This window comes from Protopterus annectens, chromosome 6.part0, assembly GCF_019279795.1.
Source record: "Protopterus annectens isolate FY-2018-M chromosome 6.part0, PAN1.0, whole genome shotgun sequence".
Classification (NCBI taxonomy): domain Eukaryota; kingdom Metazoa; phylum Chordata; order Ceratodontiformes; family Protopteridae; genus Protopterus; species Protopterus annectens.
This window is the reverse complement of record NC_056737.1, coordinates 320,331,142-320,344,270: the sequence shown is the minus strand read 5'-3', so window position 1 is coordinate 320,344,270 and position 13,129 is coordinate 320,331,142. Positions and strand designations below refer to the sequence as shown.

The 13,129-nt window shown below is 39.2% G+C and overlaps 1 protein-coding gene across 4 annotated transcripts in view; it reads right to left on the bottom strand.

Moving 5' to 3' along the window:
• CAPN3 (calpain 3) overlaps positions 1-13,129 on the bottom strand; it is a 673,389-nt gene that overhangs the window by 190,199 nt on the left and 470,061 nt on the right. For all 4 annotated transcript variants that reach the window (XM_044074071.1, XM_044074072.1, XM_044074073.1 and 1 more), the window contains one exon: positions 2,945-2,981. In XM_044074071.1, the coding sequence (XP_043930006.1) occupies positions 2,945-2,981 (37 nt within the window). The remainder of the gene's footprint in view (positions 1-2,944; positions 2,982-13,129) is intronic.

The following is a 13,129-nucleotide window of genomic DNA, read 5'->3' as shown; positions in this document are numbered from 1 at the left end:
ATTTCTTGTGATAAGAGGTTGAGGGTATTGCTAAGAGGTTATGAGGTATGTATACTTACAAGTGCATATATCTGTACCAAAGTATATTACCTAAGATTTGCTAAGATAAATTAAGCTGGAAAAAGGGCAAGATATGCTAGTTTCCAGATGTCTGTGTGATAGATGTGAACTGTACACCCCCCTCTATGTGTAACAATGGACTCAACTCACCCATGCCTAAAAGTTATGCTGCTAGATTGAGAGAGTTGTCTTATCTGTGTTTATGGAAAGCTTTTAGTGTAGTGGATTTGCATCTGATTATTTTTATGTAACTTAGTTACTTTCTTAAATGCGATTATGAAAACATGATGTATCAGTTAGGCCCTAGTCAGTGACAGCAGTTTAACTTTTAGTTCTGCTTCTGCCCTTCTTGACACCTATTCCGTTGTTATTTGTAGGAAGCGTGCATTTGTGTTGCTGTGTGTGCGTATAATTTCGATTGCAGATGTTTCTGCAGGCATCTGGTTAGTAGGTTGGTGTCTGATTAGTGGTTTTTCATGGTAAAGTTAATTTTATTTTCTTGAGTTTTGAGCCAGGTGCCTCAACAACTGCATCTTAACAAGTATTTTATAAAAGAAAATTGTATTTTAGTTTTACACAAGTTCAAAGTTTGATACAAGTTCAAATGTTTATATAAATAAAACACTATTGTTCTGGTTATATTTTGTGTTTAATATTTTGTCTGTTCTTCAATTTGCATTTGAATGTTGGTATCCCACAATTCCATGGGAGTGGGTGGGGTTACATAATTATGTATACAAATGTTATGTTAATCAGTTGTACTTTATTTTTGGCCAGTTGTACCTACTTTTCATGGGCCTTTGTCCAGATTTTTGATGTTTTCAGCATGGAAGGTATGTCTACTGTAATAACCAAAGCTTGGGAGGAACAAGAACTCAACTTGATACTTTTGCACTATTTATTTGTACTGCCCAGAAACTGTGATATATTAATAAATAATATATTTTACCACAATTCTGGAAATGTATCAATGCTAAGAGTAGAATCAATGCAAGGCAGAAATGGAAGGCAGTAGTGACCCACACGTATGCTCTAGCACAATACTGGGAGGGATATGATGTATATACTAACACTGAGATAGTAAGGTACAGCTTTCTCAGACTTAGAGAGTGTGTGTGTGTGTGTGTGTGTGTGTGTGTGTGTGTGTGTGTGTGTGTGTGTGTGTGTGTGTGTGTGTGTGTGTGTGCTCATGCATGTGTGTAGCAGGAACCTCTGCATGCAAATGTGCTTTTTAAGTGTTTTAAAGTGGGTTTCATGTTTCACTGTTTGGCTAAATGCAATTAAGTGTCAAAGATGGCTCGCATCTCTGTCATGAAACCTTTAGAATAGCAGTTACACAGAAAATTACTAAACTTTTTTAAAATATTTTTATCATATTTATTACATTTTAGGTTGCAACAGAAGTTCACATATATTAATAGAAAAGACAACTTACAATATCAGTTTCCATTATTGCCATCATGTAGTGTATATGTTTTCTTTTATCACATAAATTGCTCAATTCTTGCCGTTCCTTAAAACATCACTCCTCCTCCTCCTCCTGAACATTATTTGGCATGTATTGTTCCCACAAATTTCATTTACTTCTATGAAATTTGCTTATTTCCTTTTCTACAGACTCACCTCCAGTTCTTTTATCTGCTTTACAAACGTTAAAATTTCCACTGTTAGTTTAGATTTTGGTTTCCATTTTTTTGTAATTGCTTCTTGGCTGTCAGTAGTATTAGATTTAGTAAGATCTTACTATATCTAGACAACTCAGATCCTGTATTCCAGCTGAAAAGAATAATCTCTTTAGTTAGCACTATTTGTTCGCCCAACATTTCTGACAAAGTACTCTATAGGGAATTTTTAAAATCTACCAACTTGCAACATTCACAAAAAAAAAAAAAACATTCTCCTAATTTCCTCTTAATTCTCAATCATATATCTAACATTTCTAATCTACTAGAGGAAGAAGTCCACGAAGTCCACTTGAAGTACAAGAATACCCATGCAAAGATTTACATGCAGAAGTATTAAACCTTCTGGACTTTGTTGCATACTTGGGAGCCCTACATATTTCCTTCCACTGTTCCTTTGTAATTTGCCTTTCTATTCTCGTTTCTAACTCTTTTAATAGCATCTTTTGCTCTTGACTCAATTCTACCAGAGATGGTCTTTCATTTAACACTAACCTATCTCTTTATCTATACTCTATTAGTCTGCAGTACAGAAGGCACTCTCCAACCTGCAGTCTAAACTCCTGCTTAATCTTATTTCATTTTGATTTATCTTTCCATCCTGAGTTATTTATTGCCATTCTTTTGTAAATTTCTTCCAGTAAATTCCAGCTCCCTGTTGTCTGTTCTTTATACCCCTATTTGCTGACATCCTTATTGGTAAAATTAACTTTTTCCATTCCCATGCAGGTTTATTGCTTTGAATGCTTTCTACTACTCTATAAATATAACATTCCATATGTGTGTTACTGTTCAGAAAAGTAATGAACTTTAAGAATTTCTGTAGAAGCATGATTGAACAATTGACTAGCAACAGGTACTCATTACAGCATTCAGCTAACTGACTGATCAGTTACTGACTGATGTTTATTATGACTGCATTCAGCTGCACGTAGCATTTTAAGCTGCAAACTGTAATAAATGACACCTTCTTTTTATACTATGCACTGCATTATTTCATTCTTGACTTTGTATACATTGATCAGTATTGCAAGCTATGGAAATTATTTATATTAATAAGAAAGAAGCATACATTTAGATTTGGATCAGACCCCCACAGAAACAGCAGAAGTAATAAAAGTTATAACAAATACAGTCTGTCTAATATAACCCACTTAAACAGTTCAAAGAATACTGAGTGGTTATAATAGTAATGTACTCACCACAGGATGATCTGCTTCAATGCGATTTTCAATCTCTCTGAAAGACACACGGGACAAAGTAATACTCAGTATTAATGCTATCTATGGGATGTTTGCAATATTTTTTATTAATGAACAGTACTCTGGGAAAGGCAGAAGGCACTACATTTGGAAATGAAAAATGATAAATATTATAAGCAGACAGACTGACTGAAGATTAATTAATACTGTGAATCTTTAGTTATTGAACTCCTGGAATAGCTTCATTTGTAAGTTACATGAATGGCTGGGGAACAAAACTCACTAGCACATAAAAGGTGGAAAAGAGATCTAATTAATACAATGGCACCCTAGGAGTACCATGTGTACATTCCAGGTAAAAATAAAATTATCATCTCCTTCATGTGTTTCAGTTTCATTTTCTAGAAGAAAAGAATCATAGGTAAGGTGAGTACAAAGTTAGCTGCCTTATGGATAAGTAGCTTTGTATTAAACAAAAAAAATAAAGAAAATGAAAATAAATGCTAAAACAGGACCAAATGGCATTAAAGTTGCAACACCTAAATAAAGGCAGAAATTTAGATTAATATTACAGAGATACAAGATGCTAATTACCAAGACAGAAGGTGACCATGAATTTTTCAAATTTGTGGCACTTAGCACTGATAAATGGCTAAAGCTTATGTAACAAAAGGGAAAATAAATATCTGATTTGCATAACGGAATGATGTCTAATAAGTTTGTAAACTCTGCTGCAGCAATATTTGTACAATGTATGCCACTGGGCTTCTGTTAACAAAATTTTGATTAATCACAATAAAATTAATGACATTATTCTCTTCCCCTCACGAATCCTACTAGCTACCAGTTATTTCTATTACTGACAATAAAAGCAATATTATCCCCAATATTATCCTTAGATTAGGGCATGGCACCACCACAGGTCTCCTAAACTTCATGAACACTATTAACCTAGGTAGAGACAAAGGTCAACTCGTTTCTGCCATGTTTCTGGATCTATCCAAAGCTTTTGATCCTGTTTCCCATAGCTTACTTCTACAACAGCTCTTCACTTGACCTGTGAAACACCTCAACCATCTGGTTTTCCAGCTACCTTTCCAATATACTCCAGTGAGATAAATGGATTGATTCTTACTCATCCTTCCCCAATCACACAGGTGTTCCCCTAGGTTCTATACTGAGACCACTGCTTTTCAACATATTTACCAGCAACCTATGCTCTGCCAAACATGAAGCATGCCTCGTGCAATAGGCCAACTACTCCACATTCCTCTGCTAGTGACCCAGTTACTCTACAGTGCTTCACCCAAAATATTTTCATCACTTGAAAGCTGTCTCAACAACTCCCAGCTTCTACTTAATCCAAACAAAACCCAAAGCTGCTATTATTTCTTCCAAAACCACTTACACACCTCAAACAAATGTTCTCAATTACATCCTCTGATAGCCCTCCTATAAAAGTCATCCCCCAATACAAAGCTACTAGGCATGACAGTCGATGATAACTTGAAAGTTGACATCCATGCATGTGCAATATGTAAATATGGGTAAAAATTTTGAGGGAATGCAGGGCTAGGTTTCCAAATATTCTCCAAGATCAATAGCCTAGTATAAGTATTTATGAACCTATGAAAGACAGAGAAAGAAGATGAGTCACAAGTGCTATTATGTATGATTTTACATCATGACTTGGGAAAGAGGTAGGAGATCATGGCTTTTTTCACTAAAAGCCAACTTTGACCATCGTAAGCAATTTAGCAATGAAATCTTGTAGTTGTGTGTGTGTCATGGCATAAGTGAAAAGTCAGAATATCATTTCCAAGCTGTGAGATCTGTATGTAAATATGGGGGTGACACCCCTCATTAGTAAAGTAAAGTAAGATAATACAGCTTAACCACCAAATGAAGAGTTCATGCTAAGCTGCTCTTGTAGTTGATGTAATCACAACAAAATTGTATTTTGGCTCCAAGAACAGAATAGTTTGATATTACTTGATAGTAAGGTAATCTGATAATGGATTCAACTCCTTTTCTCTCTTACGGATAAAAACAGAAAAGGTATGTAGTAAAGCAATCAGATGACTACAGGTGGTAGAGAATGAAGATGTGACACAGTGTTCTAACATGCCATGTCTGAAGCACACCAAGGAGAAAGCTGTAAACAGACACAGATAATGTACTGCAACTTAACATGGCAGCAGATATAGAAAACACATATGGAGGAGTGCTTCTTGTTATAAGCAGAAGAATTCCCCATGCGTGAGACTGATACACTGATCTGGATAACTGAATATCAGTTACTCACACTTAAAGTGATATCCTGGTGGGTCTTAACTGGACAGTTAGGGGACAGTGCATATAGCAACTAATAATTACACATTCTTGAAATGGTATGCCCCCTGGTTTGTTAGCCTAGTAACAATCTATGAAAGCATTAAACAAACAGGCCACCATCCCACCCTGTAAAAACACACATTTGTTTTAGCTTGGTAGTGGTGTCTGAAGTGAATCACTTTATTTTTAGTTTTAAGTTGCTGACAGTTATCAGCAGATGAAGAAACATATAAAAAGCATGGGAAGCAGTGTTTAACTGAATATCTACAGCAAAACTCATTGGAAGTGTGTTCTGTTGAATTTGGTTCTTTTTTAGAAAAAGTAGTGTGGCACTGTGAAGGGCAACGTCTGCCCTCATTTGGGGGGGGGGCAGTGGGGGGCAGTCTGCCCATGCAAACTTCAAATGGAGCAGCAAACTAGAGACAAATGGAGATTCTACACTTTGCTCTAGGACCTAACCTAATAGAACTATTCATAGCTGCAGCAGGAGTTTGGCAGGTAACCTAAAACTGGACTGACAGCACCCACAATTGTAGTGCCTTCCAGCGGTCCAGGTTCTTAACTGGTTTTGGGCTGGGAGTAAGCATTTGTCCAGAAGATAAATGGTAATCTCCTCAGTTGCCATGAAAGTTACAGATGACTGCAGGTAACGGTAAACTACATACATTGATTTCATCTCTTGGAATGTAGGTGGGTGCTTACACCTCATTAAACAGAAGTGGAGTTTCAGTAATTAAAATGTTCGTATATTCAAATGGCCTTATTAAAAGAAACTAAGCTAAAGACAACAGAAAGGTATAAGTTACAGTAGCATGAGTACCCATTCGTAGTACTGGATTACAAAATAGGGACAGGAAATAGAGTAGCAATAATTCTATTTAATCAGAAAGTTACATTGGAATCTTCAATACGTTTAATAAGACAGTAGATTATATTAAATGAAATACTGCAAAGTAGCAAATTAATGATAGGCAATGAGTGTGTGTGTGTGTGTGTGTGTGTGTGTGTGTGTGTGTGTGTGTGTGTGTGTGTGTGCGTGCGTGTATGGGTCTACTTCTACATTTCGAAGTTTCAAAATGTCGACTTTCTTATGGTCGAGACCATTAAGATTGACGTTTTGAAACTTTAAATTTAAATAATAAAAAAAATAAATAAAAACAAAAAAATCTTTTTTTTTTTTCATGTTTTTGCAGGGGAGCAAGTCGATGTCAATTTAAATGGTTCGAAGTTTCAAAACTTCGATCTTATGATCTTGACCATAAGAAATTTGACATTTTGAAACTTAAAAATGTAGAAATAGACCCGTGTGCATGTGTGCGTGTGCGTGTGTGTGTGTGTGTGTGTGTGTGTGTGTGTGTATATATCTGTGAGTATATATATATATATATATATATATATATATATATATATATATATATATATACACACACACACATATATATATATATATATATATATATATATATATATATATATATATATAAATAAATATTTGTGTGTGTGTCTAAAGCTGATGACCCAATAGTTCAGAGGACTTATAAAAACTGAAAGAGATAATGAACTAATAGAAGAAGGGGATATACAGGTGATAGGAGGTGGCTACAAAGTTTCATTGAGTCCAGTTTTGGACAGGCTGTGTGAGGGAAAATGGAATATAATGTTACTGACCAGGAGTGGTTAAAGAAAAGAATGAAAGAACAAGGTTTAATAGATATATGGAGAAAGACACAAAGTATGAAGAAAGCATCCACATTTTCTAGAAAGCAAGGAACTGGATTATTTTCATGTAAGCAGTGAATACCAGGCAAGAGAGAGGCAGATTATAATACTAGAACAATATATTTCAGACCAGGCACTTATAGCTTTGGCAATAGTTGTGCATCAAAAAACAAGAGATTCATACACAGAAATGGGCTTGGTATACTGAAGAACAGCAGGAGATGTTTAAAAATGAAATATGTATGTTGGCATTGGATAACATCCCTGAGAGAGATGCCCTCTGCATGTTTTATGGTGAGGTGGGGTAAAAGCAGCTTTGAGGATAAGTCTAACTCTGATAGAAGATAAGAATGAGTGCACATGGGCTAATATAGTGCTAGAGAGGGAAAACAGGTTAAAATAATTACAGAACCTAATATTGGAAGAGACCAGTAACCAACCCTCTCTACTTAAGGAATTACATTCTTAATGGGGAAGCCAGGATGGTTAACAATACTGTGGGCAGGAACAGAATGTAGAAGTAGAAATTAAGTTCAGTGACTGCAAGGAGAGACAAGTGGAAAGTATATAGCATGGCCATATAAACAGAAATGCAGAAAACAGGTAGAGGACAGCATAAAGGATAAAGATGAGCAAATGTCGGATTCACCCTACCAAATAGGGAAGGCCTTTCAATTAGATTTTGAAGGAGTATACCAGAAACACTAGGGGTACACAGAGAAGGATGGTTTCAAAGTCCATTGTACAGAAAGGTAGGAAGAAGAGGGCCAGCTGAACTTAACAATTCCTGTTACATTACAGGAGATCTAGAGAGACATACAGAACATAAAGCAAGAGAAAGTACCAGGACCAGATGGATTTCCCCCAGACTTTTATAAGTGGGGAGAAAGGAGTTCCACTTATCTTATTAGAATATTATACATATATTTGGAGGACAAAAATGATCTTAGATAGAATGAAGCATGCTAGAATTATTCAAATACAAAATGAGGAGGAAGTGAAAACAGATTTGACTAATTATAAGCTGAATTCAGTCTTAAATTTGGACATAAAAATGTTGACAAAATTCCTAGTAAGAAGACTGAATTGAGTCTTATCCAATATTTTAAGGCCAGAGTAAAATGTGTTTATTAAGGATGGGCATAGTATTGAGAACTAGTGGAATTTCACTAGTTTTCTTGAAAATCATCAAATAGGATATCATTTCACTGGGGTAGTTTTACTCAGTATTAAAAAAACTTTTAATACACTACATTGAGACTTTCTGTTTGAAGTATTGTAGAGAAGGGAATTTTGGGGATTCATCCAGTAGAGTAAGTTTATACATGATAAACCCACCTTTGATGTTTTAATAAATGAAAGTATATCTACAAATGCATCTCCTTAGAGATTAGTCAGGGCTGCCCTTTATCTCTAAGATTTTCTTTTAGTTATCAGAGAGTTGGCTTTGTGAGTTTGAGACATTACAACAGAAGCAAAGAATTAGGGGGGGGGCAGGCCATGTTTCAGCTGTACTCTGATGATTGTAGTTTAATGGCTGAAAGCATAGGTAAGACTTTACTAATAGTGGTGGATGCAGTTGATAAGAGTCCACAAAGTGTCAGAACTGGAAATGAACTGTAATAAAACAGTACACTGCAAGAGAAGAAATAGAGAGGCTCCATGAAGGAAGAAATTAAGAAGTTATGTACTCACCATAACGTTCCATCTGAGTAGGTATCTTCATTTGTCTGCAACCTGTGGGATACGGATCCGATCTCTGATCCGAGCCGGCAACTTCTAACATAGCATAGATCCGAGCTCCTAGCTCCTCCCCCTTACCCATAACCCCCTGCCTGCCCTAACTGACCTCAGATCAAGTTTGCCCCATAGCACAACAGATAACAGGTGTCCCAATGGGAACATATGCTAATAACACAAGAGTGATCCAATCGGTCAGGGGGAAGGAGGGGGGGATGGTTGCAGACAAATGAAGATACCTACTCAGATGGAACGTTATGGTGAGTACATAACTTCTTAATCTGAAGTAGGAACTTCATTTGTCAGCAACCTGTGGGACAGAGTCCCCAGCTACCTAAGTCTTGGGTGGCCTTCATGGAAGGATATTCCGGAGCACCGCAGAGCCAAAGGACGCTCTACCTCGGGAAACAACATCTATTTTATAATGGCTGATAAAGGTGTGAGATGAAGCCCAAGTGGCTGCGGAACAAATGTCATCCAGTGGAACCCTAGCTTGAAAGGCCGCAGAAGTGGCAATGGCCCTAGTAGAATGAGCACGGACTCCTTGAGGTGCAGGCCTCCCCGAACTCTGATATGCTAACAGAATACAACTCGAGATCCATCTAGAGAGAGAAACCTTAGAAACTGATTTTCCGAAATTACTTTTGGCAAAGGAGATAAACAACTGATCGGATTGCCTATGACCAGCAGTTCTATGGATATAAAAATGTAATTGTCTGTGTACGTCCAAGGAATGAAGCTTGTACTCTCCTTTGTTATGAAAGTTGGGGAAAAACACTGGGAGATTGATGGATTGATTGATGTTCGCTTCTGAAGATACCTTAGGTAGAAAGGACGGGTTGATTCTGAGGTAAACCCTATCCGGGTGAAAAACCAAATATGGTGGTTTGACACAAAGGGCTTGCAATTCCGATACCCTTTTGGCTGAAGTTATGGCCACCAAAAGGGCTGTCTTCCAAGAGAGAAATTTGAGATCAACCTTGGCCACCGGTTCGAATGGGGGACCACTCAAGGCCTTCAAGACTAAGGATAAATCCCATGGAGGTACCACCTCTTTAACTGGAGGCCTAAGGAGGAAGGTACCCTTGAGGAAGGTCTTACACAGTTTGGAAGTGATAATAGGACCAGACTCTTGCCCCACATGGTAGTATGAGATTGCTGCCAGTTGTACCTTGACTGTGGAAGAACTAGCCCCCTGGTGAAAGAGAGAGGTTAGAAAATCTAGAATCGATGATATCGGGGCTGTAAAAGGGTCTAAACGATGGTGTTTTGCCCAAATGGTGAAGCATTTCCACTTACTCCGATAAACCTTCCTGGTGGAAGGCTTGTGAGCTGCTACAAGAATGGCTTTGACCGGTGATGAGATCCCAGGAGTCCTTATGAAGAGTGGAACTCGAGCAACCAAGCCATCAGCTTGAGGTTGACCAGGTTCGGAGTCGGAAGACCGAGAGGATGAGAGATGAGATCCGGAATGGGATCCAGAATCCATGGTGGATACACTAGGTGAGACCATAGGTAAGGGAACCACATCTGACGAGGCCAGGATGGGGCAATGAGGATCATTCTGCTCTCCAGCTGCCTGGCTTTCTGTAACAATTTCAACATCAGGGGTAGAGGAGGGTAAGCATAAAGCAGACCGGGAGGCCAAGCATGAACTAGAGAGTCTCTCGGGGACTTCCCCAGAGGGGGGATCAGAGCGAAGTAATCGTTGCATTTTGTGTTTGAAGGAGAGGCAAAAAGATCGCAACAAGGTTGCCCCCATTGGGCAAATACTTGCTCTGCGACTCGGTGGTTGAGAGACCACTCGTAAGGAGTCAGGATAGTACGACTGAGCCTGTCCGCTAAAATGTTGGACCGTCCCGGAATGTGCGTTGCTATGAGAAAGCAGTTGGTGGAAATCGCCCATTCCCACACTCTCATGGCCTCGCGGCAAAGGGGGTAAGACCTGGTTTCCCCCTGTTTGTTGATGTACCAGACTACCGACATGTTGTCTGTCTGTACCGCAATTGTCCCTAACGGAAGAGAGTTGTGTAGTGCTTGCAACGTCAAAAGCACCGCTCTCATCTCTAGGACGTTGATATGCAAAGAGGTCTCTACGTCGTTCCAAGTGCCTTGGACTGTTCTGCCTGAAAATGCCCCCACCCCAGGCGAGAAGCGTCCGTGGTCACTGTGTCGACTGGTGGAGGTAGTGAGAAGGGACGGCCCGTGTGGAGGTTGGGAGACTGGAGCCACCACAGGAGTGATTTTCTGCAAACCTTGCTTAAGGAAATGGGGTGAGACAGAGGGTTGCAAGACAGGGACCATTGTACCTGGAGGGTCCACTGTAGAACCCTCATATTCAACCGGGACAATGGCAGCAGAGGGATTGCAGCCGCCATAGATCCGAGGGCCCTCAGAATCAATTCCACCGAAGGAGTTTGCAGTTGAAGAATGGCCTGCACGTGTAACATCAGGTTCCGAAGTCGATCTGGAGTCAAGAACGCAAGCATCTGTCTGAAATCCAGTCTTGCCCCTATAAAATCTAGCATCTGTGTAGGGATGAGAGAGGATTTGGTCATGTTGATGGTTAATCCTAATAGTGGAGCCAGACCGAGAAAATAGTCCCTGCCTGAACAAAGTAGATGCCTTGTTGGGGCTGTGAGGAGCCAGTCGTCCAGGTATGGAAAGACCTGAATTCCCTGGAGTCTCAGGTGGGCCGCTACTACCGCTAGGACCTTGGTGAACACCCTGGGGGCTAAGGTGAGACTGAAGGGGGGGACCCTGAATTGAAAGTGACTGGCTCCCAGCCGGAAGCGGAGGAACCTCCTGGAACGCCTGTCCACTAGAACATGATGGTACGCATCCTTGAGGTCTATAGAGCACATCCAGTCATCCTCCTGCAATAAGGGAAGGACAGATTGAAACGTGACCATTCAGAACTTTTGTTTGGGTACCGCCAGGTTTAGGAAAGAGAGGTCGAGGATGGACCTCAAGTCCCCCGTCTTTTTTGGCACCAGAAAGAACCTGGAGTAAAACCCTGATCCGACTTGATCTGGGGGGATGGGCTGGATGGCTCTTTTTTGTAGAAGCTGCTGAATTTCTGCAGCGGCTGCCTTCTTTTGACTGGGTGTGTAATATATAAAAAGGAGAAAGGGTAAACCTACCACACACACAACCAGTCACTCAGAAAGAAAAAATACAAAACTTTTTTCCTCACAAAACGCCAAGAGCTCTGAACCTAGCTGTTGCTTGAAGAGCGGCAAACTAGATCTGAGGTCAGTTAGGGCAGGCAGGGGATTATGGGTAAGGGGAGGAGCTAGGAGCTCGGATCTATGCTATTTTAGAAGTTGCCGGCTCGGATCCGAGATTGGATCCATATCCCACAGGTTGCTGACAAATGAAGTTCCTACTTCAGATGCATTATTAAAAGGTTAGAGGTAGATTAATATATGAGGAGATCAGACAGCACAGAAGCATTGAAAGAAGAGCAAGCCTGGAGGCTGTCTAGATGATTCAGGAAAGTATTAATGAAGAAATAAGCCAAGACAACTGGAAACTTACATGGGAAATGCATTTCATCTTAGGAAATGGCTATATGTGTGAGATCAGCAAAAAAGGATTCTTCATGTATGGTTTAACACACCCAATAAAGTAGCATGGAACAGAGAAATGTATAATTTGAAATGCTGATATGTAGAGCTGAAGACACAGGATTGATTCATATGTTCTGTGAGTGTAGGAGAGGACAACGAAAGTGAAGGCAGGCAACTCAAGGGTGTAACAAGATATTTATAAAACCTCAAATTGGTCCTGGAAAGCACTGGGACTCAAGGGAGAAACATCTGAAAAGTTGGAGTAAAGAAGAGTTATCAATAGAATGTTCCTAGCATTTGTACCAAAAATGGTGATATCAAAGGAACAGAGAAAGATGAACTCTGTAAAAGTGGGGAGGTAGAATGTAATGCATTTTAGACTAACTAGGAGAGCTGAACATTATTACAAACTGAATGTGACAGAAACTAAACCAAAAAGCTGAATATCTGTGACATTTTATTGGAATTTGAATAAATCTAAGGGGTTATATGTTATATGAGATGAATGATGTTATTCAGGTTTAATACCTATGTTTATTGTGATTAGAAAATGTTTTGGTAGGATTTAAATATGTATATAATGTCTGAATATTATTTAACTCTGTTAATGGCTCTCACAAATTGTGTGTACATGTTGTACAGGGATCTATTTCAGTTGATCAACTAATGACATTGTCAAAACCCACATGGTCGAGACCACATTATCGACAATGCAGTTTGTCAATCAATGGAAACAATCAAAACAGCACCTGCGTCAATACAAAACAGTGTTTTTTCAGGGGAGTAAGTCCCCTGCATGCCCAGCTAATTATATATGCCA